Genomic DNA, 11,879 nt, shown 5'->3' with positions numbered 1-11,879 from the left:
AGACTAATTTAATTCTTAATTATTCAAGTGGGCAAATTCTGACTGAGGAAAGTTGACTGAGACGGCCAGATTTTTATTGACCTATAGGCTACGCTTTTTATTTTAAAACTAGTTTTAAATATTCTATCTTTAATGATGGATGATAATAAATTTTCATTTAAAAAAAAAGTATTTTTTCATATTTTATTGTTCTTTATTGTTATTTTTTATTTAAAATGCTAATATCATAACATATCTAAAACTGTAATAATTTACAGTTTAAATGCAAATTTGTAAATAAAAAACTTGTCATAAAATAGTATGGTGAGCACTCTGACAAAATATTTTTCGGTCATCAAAAACTGTGGTTATGATCCTCATCCGACAAGCTGATCCAGCAAAAATTAGTGCTTAAAATGTCACTTAAATGCAGTATTTTAACCTCGCAAGAGGCAAATAACTGCAAAAAAGGTCCACTTTTTAAGAAAAAAGAACCTCCCCTTTCAATTGGCTGGCAACGGGACTGTCTTTTAATCATTTTCTAAGGCAGAACTAAAATATAATTATAGTTTCCTGAGTGTTTTGATGGTGCGATAACTACAAAGATATTTATCATCTCAGAAGGAAGTGTTGCGCAAATCTGTTTGAGAACTGTTTCCATTTTAACCCCTTCTGACCCTAATTTTGTTCCAAGTTTCTGAAAAATGTAAGAGTAGGTTTTCACAGTTCTTGAGGCTCCTATAAATGATGAAATAATTTTAAAAAATTAACATTGGGCAACATGGTAGCGCAGTGGGTTGCACAATCGTCTCACAGCAAAAAGGTCGCTGGTTTGAGCCCCGGCTGGCTCAGTTGGCTTTTTTGTGTGGAGTGTGCATGTTCTCCCTGTGTTCACGTGGCATTCTTTTGGGTGCTCCTGTTTATAAGCTAAATTGGCCGTAGTGTATGTGTGTAAATGAAAGAGTGTATAGGTGGGTCCCAGTGTTGGGTTGCGACTGGAAGGGCATCTGCTGCGTAAAACATATGCTGGATAAGTTGGTGGTTCATTCCGCTGTGGTGACCACTGATTAATAAAGGGACTAAGTTGAAAAAAAATGAATGAACGAATGAAAATTCAGCACCCTTAAAGTGTATATTTTTTGTCCATTTCAATGAACATCAGGTCAGAGCAGTTGTACTTGCCGAACATTATACCAACATAAAATACAAAAAACACATGATTGCTGGTATAATCTTTAATATTATTTTCAAAATTACTAAAAACATTAACAGTGTAACATTTTTACTTTAAGTTTGAGGTTTTTGTAACATAGATTGCATCTTGTTTATAACAAACTTTATCTTCATCTTCCTCACCACTCCACATAATGTCCACATCTTAGATATTTCTATCTGTAATATGCTCTCAAGAACTTAGATCTGTATATTCTGCAGATGACATTGTTTCAGCAATGGTTTACTACATCAATATAGTTATATATTATATAGTCAATATTGTTTTTTTTATTTTAAAAAGTTCAATCAGCACTACAGGAGAGTGGAGATTTAATGTCAGTAACAGATCTTGAACCCGTTGACCATCCTAATGGACAGACATATTTGAAAAAATCTAAAGCTTGCAATGTTACAAAAGATTTTAAACTTTATTAGTAAGTGCAATCCCTCTTTTTTACATACAATCTAAGAAATATTGACAAACATATCAATAAATCTTAATAAAAACATTGTGATTGTGGCTCACGTCTGTGTCTGGAGTGAAGTGATGCCATGCTGCTTTTCAGTGTAGTGTATTTTTTTCAAATTACAACATGCCGAGAGTTACTGCCATTTAATGCTATATGGGGCGACGGTAGGCTCAGGAAGCAAAAAGCTAGTTGAATGTTTTTAGGGGCGCCCTCACGCGGTACATGACATGATTGTTCGGTGCGTTGCAAATATTTTACGTGTGACGTAGTTCACTCACGTCAACTTACTTCCGGTGTTTTCAAGATCTCTTTCCGTACAATCGTGTTGATTATTTTTTTTCGAAACCTGTCTATTTATGTTACGTTTTGTTCGTGAATATGCTGTATGGATGTAGCGGACCTAACATACATACGAATCAACTGACGAGTTTAAATTTCGTTGCGTAACTAGCCGACGACTCCGTTTCGAGTCATAAACTAAACTATTGCTTCGTTTGTTAGACTCTTTATGTGGTCTGACAAACCTGCTACGGTCGTAGAATTATATTCCTTCGGACTCACTGCTCTCTTACATATTAAATAATGAACATTTTGCCAAAAAAGAGCTGGCATGTGCGCAATAAGGACAACATTGCGCGCGTGCGCCGCGACGAGGCTCGTGCAGCGGAGGAAGAGCGCGAGATTCAGCAGCGAGTGGAGCGCGCAGAGCAAGAGGTAACCATAGCAACCCTGCATCCTTTCACTGTTTCTAGGTTAATTTACTCCATTTACATCCTCTTTTGCACTCAATGACCTTTACATGACATAACGAATGTGATCCCCACATCAGTTTACATATATACATACATGTAAAGGTTGTGTGTTTTGACTATTTTGCAAATAACGTAAATATAATGCTATTTGTGCACATCCTATCACTTATTATGAGCTAAATGTGTGTTTCTGATGTATCCAGGCTCGAACCGAGTATTTGAGGAAGAAATCTCGAGGAGCCCTTCAACAGACAGGGGAAGATGGAGAGACGGCGGAGACCAGCAGAGGAGCCAGAGAGATAGAACATCTCAATCTCTTTCCTCTGGAGGACTCGACTGAAAAGAAAGGAAATGCAGAATACCTCAAAGAGAAGAAGGAAGAGAAGGTGTGACAATAAACTAACACACTCTTAACTGTTGTCTTACCCGTTGTCTTATAGATATTCAGTAGTCAATATTTGAAGTGGTTCAAAATTGTCTTGAGACCAGTGTTAATTTCGTTGATGAAAACTTTTTGTCATAATTTTCGTGACAAACAAGGTTCTACCGACGAATCTTAATAAAAATTAAGCGATGATGATGACAGCTATAATCAAAATATACTGATATTTTAGTTGACTAATAAAAATGAGACAAGAATGTGATTAAGGGATATTTTTTTTGAAAATATCCAATCAGAATTAATCTTGGTGTGTGATTCATGAAATTCATGAAAAACAAACTGGTCCACTGGTAGACGTGGGCAATTATCATGTGGATTGATTGCCGACACATAATTTTACATATTACTTATGATGTAAATAAACAATGTATGTGTAATTTTGGGTTTTCAATGAAAAAGCTATTTTCCATATTTTATGTTTTATTTAATTTGAAGTTATATATATATATATATAAGTTTATATAAGACATTTGTTTATATACAGTATACAATATTTAATTAACTTACACTTAAATACACCAAATATATTTTAGTCAACTAAATCTAGAGTAGATCTAGTCGACTGCAATTCTATGAAATTTAGTTGAATAAAACTAAAATGATTCAAAATATTAAAATATGACTAAAATGGAATTTTAGTCAAACGACTAAGACTAAAACTTTATTGAAATTTGCTGTCAAAATTAACTCTGCCTGAGACAAGAATAGGTTTTGTTCAATAGTTTTAGGGCAACGTTGATGAAAGGTGATGATCCACTTCAAATGTTGACTACCGTAGTAAACCTAACAATTTAAATTGTTACATCCTCCACTTGTTCAAAAACTTGTTTGAGTTTCTTTCTTCTGTTGAACACGAAGAATTTTGTGGAAAAGCAGCCATTGACTTTGATTGTGCTTTTTTTCTACTGTGGATGTCAATGCCTGCTTTGATTTAACATTCTTCATAATATTTTGTTAATGAAACTTAATTCTAACTAATTTCTTTGTTGTTGATCTAATATATAATTGTGCTATAAAATATCCTGCAAGTTTCAGAACTCAAAACTTTATTGTTAGTCCAAAACAGCTTATGTTGAGGCCAATGTGGTAAAAGGGTTGTGGAATGTGTGGATTTAGTTTTTTTAATTTGTTTTTAACGTTATATAGAGCAAAAACAAGAAATCACACAAAAAACAAAACACCCCCTTTAGGAACAATATATAATCAAGTGTCCATAGAGGAAATAAAAGATGAAAATATGACACTAGTTTCTTTTTTTCTCATATTGTGTGCATCCATTTTCATCATAAGAGTTAAAAAGAGTTATAAAATGCCTCAAAAGACCCTCTGATAGTTTGCCTTATTTTCTCCAACTTAAGATGAGACATGACTTCTCTTATCCAGTGATTACGTGTAGGTGGAATAGGGTCTTTCCATTTAAATAACATCAGTCTTCTAGCCAGAAGAGAACCAAAGGCTAACATTTATCTTGTGTTAAGAGCAGTGTTTTTTAGGGGCCACCCTGAACAATGCAAGAAATGGTGATGGATACTACCCCAAATCCCTCAGAAAAGGTCTCAAAAAACTAATCCAGTACTTGTAAAGCTTTGAACATGTCCAGAACATGTGCAGCAGAGTAGCAGGAGCCTGCGCCTACACTGGTTTCAAATAGGACCTATATCAGCATTGATCTTACAGAGTCTGACCTTAGACCAGTGCAAACGATGAACAAATTTTGAATTGTATTACAGCATGTCTGAGGCATATGGATGATGAGAAGATGCCTTGTATTATTTTGTGCCAAATTTCATTTGAGTTTGGTTCCAGCGCTGGATTTTAAGAAACATTGAAAAAAGATGATGACGTGCCAATTAAGTTGTTGCGCGAAACAAGTAGGAATTACGTAGCCATTATCTCATTGTTTGTTATTACAGATAATTGGATATTTGCTGAGTATTTATACATTTTAACCTATATCACAGTAGTGCATATTTATGAACAGGGTGATCTTAAGTATTAAAAGTTTATAAATAAATTGTGAGAAAATTAAGGCTTTTAAAAGGTATTAAACGGTATCTTAATTGCGTTTTTACGAGGCCTTAAATTTTGTTCAAGTATTGTTCAAAGTGTTTGAAAGTTTCCAAGTGACTCCAAAAAAGCATAAATTTATTTATTTCCCTCTTAATATTAACAACGGCATGCTCGATCCATGCGATTGGTTTAGGCCGGGGCGCGTCCGGCCAAGCTCCTCTGTCCGGGTTATGTCAAGTAATTTGCGACAAACGTGGGAAGGTGATGTGACGCTCTCCACATGCAGCAAAACCATAGAGCGAAACAGATGGCAAAATGGGAAAATGAAAGTTTGCGTACTCCTGGTTGGAGAAAGACGAGTTTAAACAGTGGCTGTAGCCTGTCGCTAAAAACAACCACATAATTTATTCCTTCAAGCTTTGTTTCTTCCACGCTTATCTGAGTTCTGTTGCATGATTGTGCTCCGTTGACTTATTTAACTACAACTGTTTATTAAGTTAAAGGTTCTTATTGATTAGAACTTGAAGTGGTGATGAGGTCTTATATATTCTGAGAAGGTTTTTAAAAAGTCTTAAAAAGGTATTGAAATTACCTTTAGGATTCCTGCATATACCCTGATGAAGAATGTAGACTGTCACGTATTCAGGAAGAAGTTTACATTGCTGGGCAAACCGCTGTCTTGTCAAAATATTTGTATAATATTTAGCCAATTATAAATAGCCAATTGTTAGCCAAAAAAGTGAGCCAGTCACACCAGTGAGCATTTACTTTTGAACCTACAATCCACCATATAAATAGTGTGCTCTGATGAGGGGGTCAAAACAGGAGACAGAATATAGTCTATTACTTCTAAATTATGTATTTTTTATGTTGATAACATTATAAGTGAGTCTCAGAGAACAGGCTAAAATAACATTTCATGACCCTTTTATTGCATTTTGTCTTGAGATTTGGCAGTATTCGCTGGCATGCAGTCAATTTGAAATTGTAATTTTACAGATTTTTGTGTTTTGTGATGTTTCATTCTAGGAGAAGCAGGAGCGTGCCATTGGGCTTTTGGTGTCTCTAGGTCCTGCCCCTGGAACAGAAGTCACTCCCTGGTACCTGAAAGATGGAAAGGCAAAGGAGGAAGAGAGAGGCAAAAACGAGAAAGGCAAAACCATGCACAGAAGCTTAACTGTAGAGGAGAGAGAAAAGAGAGACAGGAAGCTGAAAGACATTTTGGATCCTCTTAAGGAAATGAAGAAAGCACTGGCAGTGAAGGATGGGAAGGAGAAAAAGCATAAGAAGAAGGAGAAGAGAGACAGAGGAGAGAAGAGGAGCGGAGAGAGGTGCGAAATAATTTGTCTATTTCTGTCAACACAAATAAAGCATCCTGCCTGGCTACACAATTTAGTCATACTTCACATGTCATTACACTCACTGAGGCGTTAAAAATGTTTTTTTAAACCTGCAATAAATTGATGTTAGGTTATAAGATAAAAAAAAACACAAGTGTTTTTATTATAAACATGCAACAAAAACAGGAATGTTGTGAAATAATATTAGTTTGTTTCAAATAGTATAACAGATTGAATCATTTTAAAACACTGAATCATTTCAGTGAGATTGAATCAATTAGAGGCCAGCACACTGGCTCAGTGGTTAGCACTGTTGCCTCACAGCAAGAAGGTCGCTGGTTCGAGTCCCGGCTGGGCTAGTTGGCATTTCTGTGTGGATTTTTTACATTTTTCCCCTCTGGGTGCTCCGGTTTCCCCCACAGTCAAAAGACATAAGCTATAGGTGAATCGGATGAACTAAATCGACCGTAGTGTATGAGTGCTTGTGTCAATGTGAGAGTGTATGGGTGTTTCCCGATACTGGGTTGTTGCTGGAAGGGCTTTAGCTGTGTAGAACATATGCTGGAATAATTGATGGTTCATTCCACTGTGGCATCCCCTGATATACAGTTCTACAGTTCAGTCCCCTGATATACAGAACTATTTAGACATTGACACAATTCTAACATTTTTGGCTCTATACACCAACACAGGGGATTTGAAATGAAACCAACAAGATGTGCTTTAACTGTAGACTGTCAGCTTTAAAGGTGCAGTATGTAAGTTTGACACCCAATGGTTGAACTAGGTATTGCACTCCTGGATCAAAACAAACGGAAGCGCAGGTTGCCAGATTGAGGACAGGAGCAAGTGGTTTAAATCGTGTTCTAAAAAAAAGCAAAGGCACCCGATAGAAGGAATATTTTCCATAATAAAAGGAGTTTTTGTTCTAACCAACACCTCCAATAGATATATTAGAAATGGATTCAATTTCGCACAGCTGAACAACAGAAAACGTGATGACATGATCACCTCAGGTAAACCTCATGTGTTTTATTCAGTGTTAAATGCTAACAATGCAAGTTTAAATGCCATTTTACATGACATTTATTACTCTACTACTGAAAGCAGCAGCAGATAATTCTCCTTAGATCTTAAAAATAAAATAAACCGTTTTAAATAAACTTTAGAACTAAACACATATCAGTGATTCAGCATGTACGTTTAATAATGTTAAAGAGGTTTAATATGTATTAAATAGATTATAAACCTTACCATTTCATGAGTGAGTCCATATTCTGTGCTTCTTAATGGCTGTATTTAAATTTCTGTCATGTTTCATCTGGTGCAAACAGCCAAATTGCTCATTACTGCGTAACTCGTCATGAAGCGTGTTGTTAGGACACGAAGTAACAGTGTAACCTGCTCAACTAATGTTTACGTTCAAAATATTTATATCATTTGCTAATTAATAACCTCACCTCATGGAACTGAATGTTCTACTGTCCACCGGAGATTGCATTTTGGTCCCGGACGCATGCTTTAAGAGACTTTCTGACTGAATGAAATATGTACGCAATTTTCCACCAAGGCAACCCGGGGGTGCTGAAATATAATTGGCCCAAAACAATGCTTTAGAAGAGTAAAAAACTTACATACAACACATTTAACATGAGGGTATTTACATCCAAATCAGGTGAATGCTGACAGGAATTACAACAGTTTGCATATGTGCCTCCCACTTTTTCAGGGTCCAAAAGTAATTAGACAGAATAATAATCATAAATCAAACTTTCACTTTTTAATACTTGGTTGCAAATGCTTTGCAGTCAATTACAGCCTGAAGTCTGGAATGCATAGACATCACCAGACGCTGGGTTTGATGCTCTGCCAGGCCTCTACAGCAACTGTCTTCAGTTCCTGCATGTTCTTGGGGGATTTTCCCTTCAGTTATTTCTTCAGCAAGTGAAATGCATGCTCAATCGAATTCAGGTCAGATGATTGACTTGGCCATTGCATAACATTCCACTTCTTTCCCTTCAAAAACTCTTTTGTTGATTTTGCAGTATGCTTTGGGTCATTCTCCATCTGCACTGTAAAGCACCATCCAATGAGTTCTGAAGTATTTGGCTTAATATGAGCAGAAAATTAAGTATTCATCCTGCTGCTTTTGTCAGCAATCACATCATCAATAAATACAAGAGAACCAGTTTCATTGACAGCCATACATTGTTTTCTGTCGTCGTCTGGGTCTTTAGTGTTGCCGAGCTCACTGGTGTGTTCTGTCTTTTTAAGAATGTTCCAAACAATGGTTTTAGCCACACCTAATGTTTTTGCTATATTTCTGTTTGGTTTGTTTTGTTTTGTTTTTTCAGCCTAATGATCGCTTGCTTGACTGTTAATGACAGCTCTATGGATCTCATCTTGAGAGTTGACAGTAACAGATTCCAAATGCAAATAGCACACTTGAAATGAACTCTGGATCTTTTATCTGCTCATTGTAATTGGGATAATGACGGAATAACACACACCTGGCCATGGAACAGCTAAGAAGCCAATTGTCCAATTACTTTTGGACCCTTAATAAGTGGGAGGCACATATGCAAACTGTTGTAGTTCCTACAGCATTCACCTGATTTGTATGTAAATACCCTGAAGTTAAAGCTGACAGTCTGCAGTTAAAGCACATCTTGTTCCTTTCATTTCAAATCGATTGTGTTGGTGTATAGAGCCAAAAATGGTAAAACTGTGTCGATGTCCAAATATTTATTGACCTAACTGTATAAGGGACTATGGCGAAGTAAAATTAATGAATTAATTTTCATTTTGTATTGTCAATATTGAAAATAGTTGTACTGCTTATTATTTTCTGTGAAAAATGTGATTACATTTATTTTGGCACAAATATTTAATTAATCAAAAAATAATGATTGTCTTTTTGCCACCTCTTCATCCTTAAATGATTTCTTTTCCTCTCATGACAGTTCAATTGAGAGGTTACGGGCAGAGCGGCTGCAGAGAGAAGCGGAGGAGAAGAAACGAACACAGGCTTTACTGGAACAGAGGAGCGGAGGCGGGAAAGAAAAAGAGCCTGAGATGGGGGATAGAGACAGACCATACAACAGCGCCTACTTTCCTGAATTGGCAAGGAAAAGGCAAAGGAGAGACAGAGATCAGTATGGCTTTTATTAGCTTACAACACTAATGATTCACAAAGTCTCGAATTTGCAGAACTGTTTCGTGTTCGGACAAGAAATTAAGCCACGTGCAATGTGTGAAGACCGTTTAAAATAAATGATTGCTACCTAAAAGCAATCGATCTGGCCTCTACAACACTTTTATTGGCATCAGATGAGTTGGTATAAAAAATGTACAAACAGGAAATTCTCTTTCTTGCTGTTTTTCAGTGCTGGCGGCACCAGAGCGATTAAGTTGTTGTAAAAATGACATCTTTTGATTTGTAGGAACTGCATCGGAGTTGTTTTCCGCTACAGTTCTGAGGCATCAGCATTAAAATGTGGGCCAGCCATTATTATGAGACTAAGAACATCTTCCCTTTAGTGCTGATGCTGGAGTCTGCAAAATATTTTTTTCCTGTTGTGTAAATACATTCTTACCGTTTAACCCTACAGTGATTATCTTTTTTTGTGATAAATACTCACAAAAAGTATATATCACAAAACTGTAGCAATATCAGTGAAAAATTATACAAAAAAAGTGGAAATATTGCAAAAAATGTATAGCATGAATCATAAATACAGACAATTTCTCAAACATTCTTAAGAAAACAAAGGATAATATATAATTTTGTGCAATATACGCTCGCTGGCCATTTTATTAGTTACATCTGCCACTCACACTGCACGATCAAGATGATTTGCTGATTTGTGATTTAAGTGATGTGGCATGATTGTTCATAGATATTTCAGAAACTGCTGATCTACTGGGATTTTCAAGCACTACATGAGAAAATATCCAGTGAGCGGCTGTCATGTGATTGAAAATTATTTTTATAGATGCCAGAGGAGAATGACAAGACTGGTTTGAGCTGATAGTACGGCAACAAAAGCTCAAATAAACACTCATTACAAGCACTGTTTGCAGAGGACATTTAACCTATAAGAAGTGGAAAAACACCTTGTTGACACTCTTACCAGCTAAGAACAAAAAACTAAAGGTGCAATTTGTTCCTCGCCATCAAAATTGGTCAGTAAAAGATTGAAAGGTTGTCTGATCTGATGAGTAAAATTCTCCATCATTTGTAGTGGCAGGGTTAGGATTTGGTAAAAATAACATGAAAGCATGAATCCATCCTGGCTCATCTGAACAGCTCAGGCTGCTTGTGGTGGTGTAAAGCTGTGGAGGATATTGTCTTGGCACACTTTAGGAACCCTTAGTACCAACTGAGCATTAAAAAGCAGAGCCTTCCTATGTATCATTGCTGACCATATTCATAACCAGTCTCCATCTTGTGATGGCTATTTCCAGCATCTTTGAGACATGCTGGTACAAGAGATTCATATTATGGATGTGCAGCTGACAAATTTGCAACAACTTGAGTGATGCTGTCATGTCAATATGGAGCAAAAGCTCTAATAAATGTTTTCGGCACCTTGTTGAATCTTTGACACAAAGACTATTCTGATGGTAAAAATAGGTCCACACTGGTACCAGCAAGGTGTACCTAATAAACTGGCCTATGAGTGTACAACAGTCATATACTGTGGTAATCTTCATGCTGACACTAGATTAACAGTAATACAAACAAATATATAAATGATGCAGTTTGTGTCAATTCTTCATATGCTTTGTTTTTTACACACACAAATACTATAAATGAATGCTGTGATTTTAAAGTCAATTTTAATTCATATTTGTGACCATGGACCACATAACCAGTCGCAAGTGTAATGAATTGTATTTTAACTACAGCGATTTGAACTGTAGTTTTGCTGAATGATTAAAATGTTATCAGTATGATGGTGAAAAACTGTACATTTCTAGTCAAACCATCCTTCTGCAATCATATGCCAAAAACGGAAATAAGGGCAGCATTATGAGCTGAAAATGTGGGAGAGCGTTGCTATTATGTGATTGTATTGTATTGCAATATGGAGCAATTAAGTGTTGATGTTAAATCAAAAGTATTTCACAAATACTTAAAAATGAATTCATTTAATGACAATAATTCTCTGTTACAGCTCAATTTGTTACAAATAACTGTATAAAATGATTAAAAATGAAATGATGAAAAATATATGATAATAATTGTACCCAGCTTAAATGTAAAATAAAGTTACCTGAGAGAGAAGGAGAGATGGGGAGAGTGGGAAAGAGACAGAGCGGGAAAAGAGACAGAGCAAAGTTTACCATCTATTTTGAATCATTCTTGATCATGTGATAATACTGAAAATGCTGAGACATACAAACTGATCAATCACCATTTGACCACATCTTAAAATCCCAAAGGTCCACATATTAACCAGGCCCTGATCTTATCAGTGTCTACCTTTAGAGTCAGTATGCACCTTCTAGGTAAAAAAAAACATGTTTTGCCATATAAACAAATCCATATGATAATTTTAATTCCTACACAAGTGTAAAATTTTGTCAGTTCAGATTTACACACTATCTGAAAGCTGAATAAATAAGCCCTCTGTCGATGTTTGGTTTGTTATAATAGGATAATATT

General features: G+C 35.9%; 1 protein-coding gene across 1 annotated transcript; it reads left to right on the top strand.

Moving 5' to 3' along the window:
- The first annotated feature begins 1,953 nt into the window (after positions 1–1,953).
- Positions 1,954–11,444, top strand: leng1 (leukocyte receptor cluster (LRC) member 1). Its single transcript, XM_056476258.1, has 4 exons — positions 1,954–2,378; positions 2,620–2,802; positions 5,898–6,199; positions 9,172–11,444. Exons 1-4 carry the CDS (start codon positions 2,247–2,249, stop codon positions 9,377–9,379), a joined length of 825 nt encoding a protein of 274 aa, XP_056332233.1. The 5' UTR covers positions 1,954–2,246; the 3' UTR covers positions 9,380–11,444.
- Positions 11,445–11,879: the final 435 nt, after the last annotated feature.

The sequence above is a fragment of the Danio aesculapii genome, chromosome 16 (genome assembly GCF_903798145.1).
Source record: "Danio aesculapii chromosome 16, fDanAes4.1, whole genome shotgun sequence".
Taxonomy (NCBI): Eukaryota; Metazoa; Chordata; class Actinopteri; order Cypriniformes; family Danionidae; genus Danio; species Danio aesculapii.
Note: the sequence above shows the minus strand (reverse complement) of the source record. Positions and strands in the feature narration are given on the sequence as shown.

Coding starts and splice junctions, on each gene's coding strand:
- leng1 (XM_056476258.1), top strand. CDS start 2,247: ATGAACATTTTGCCAAAAAAGAGCTGGCATGTGCGCAATAAGGACAAC. Junction 2,379..2,619: donor TGGAGCGCGCAGAGCAAGAG/GTAACCATAGCA, acceptor TGATGTATCCAG/GCTCGAACCGAGTATTTGAG. Junction 6,200..9,171: donor GAGAAGAGGAGCGGAGAGAG/GTGCGAAATAAT, acceptor CTCTCATGACAG/TTCAATTGAGAGGTTACGGG.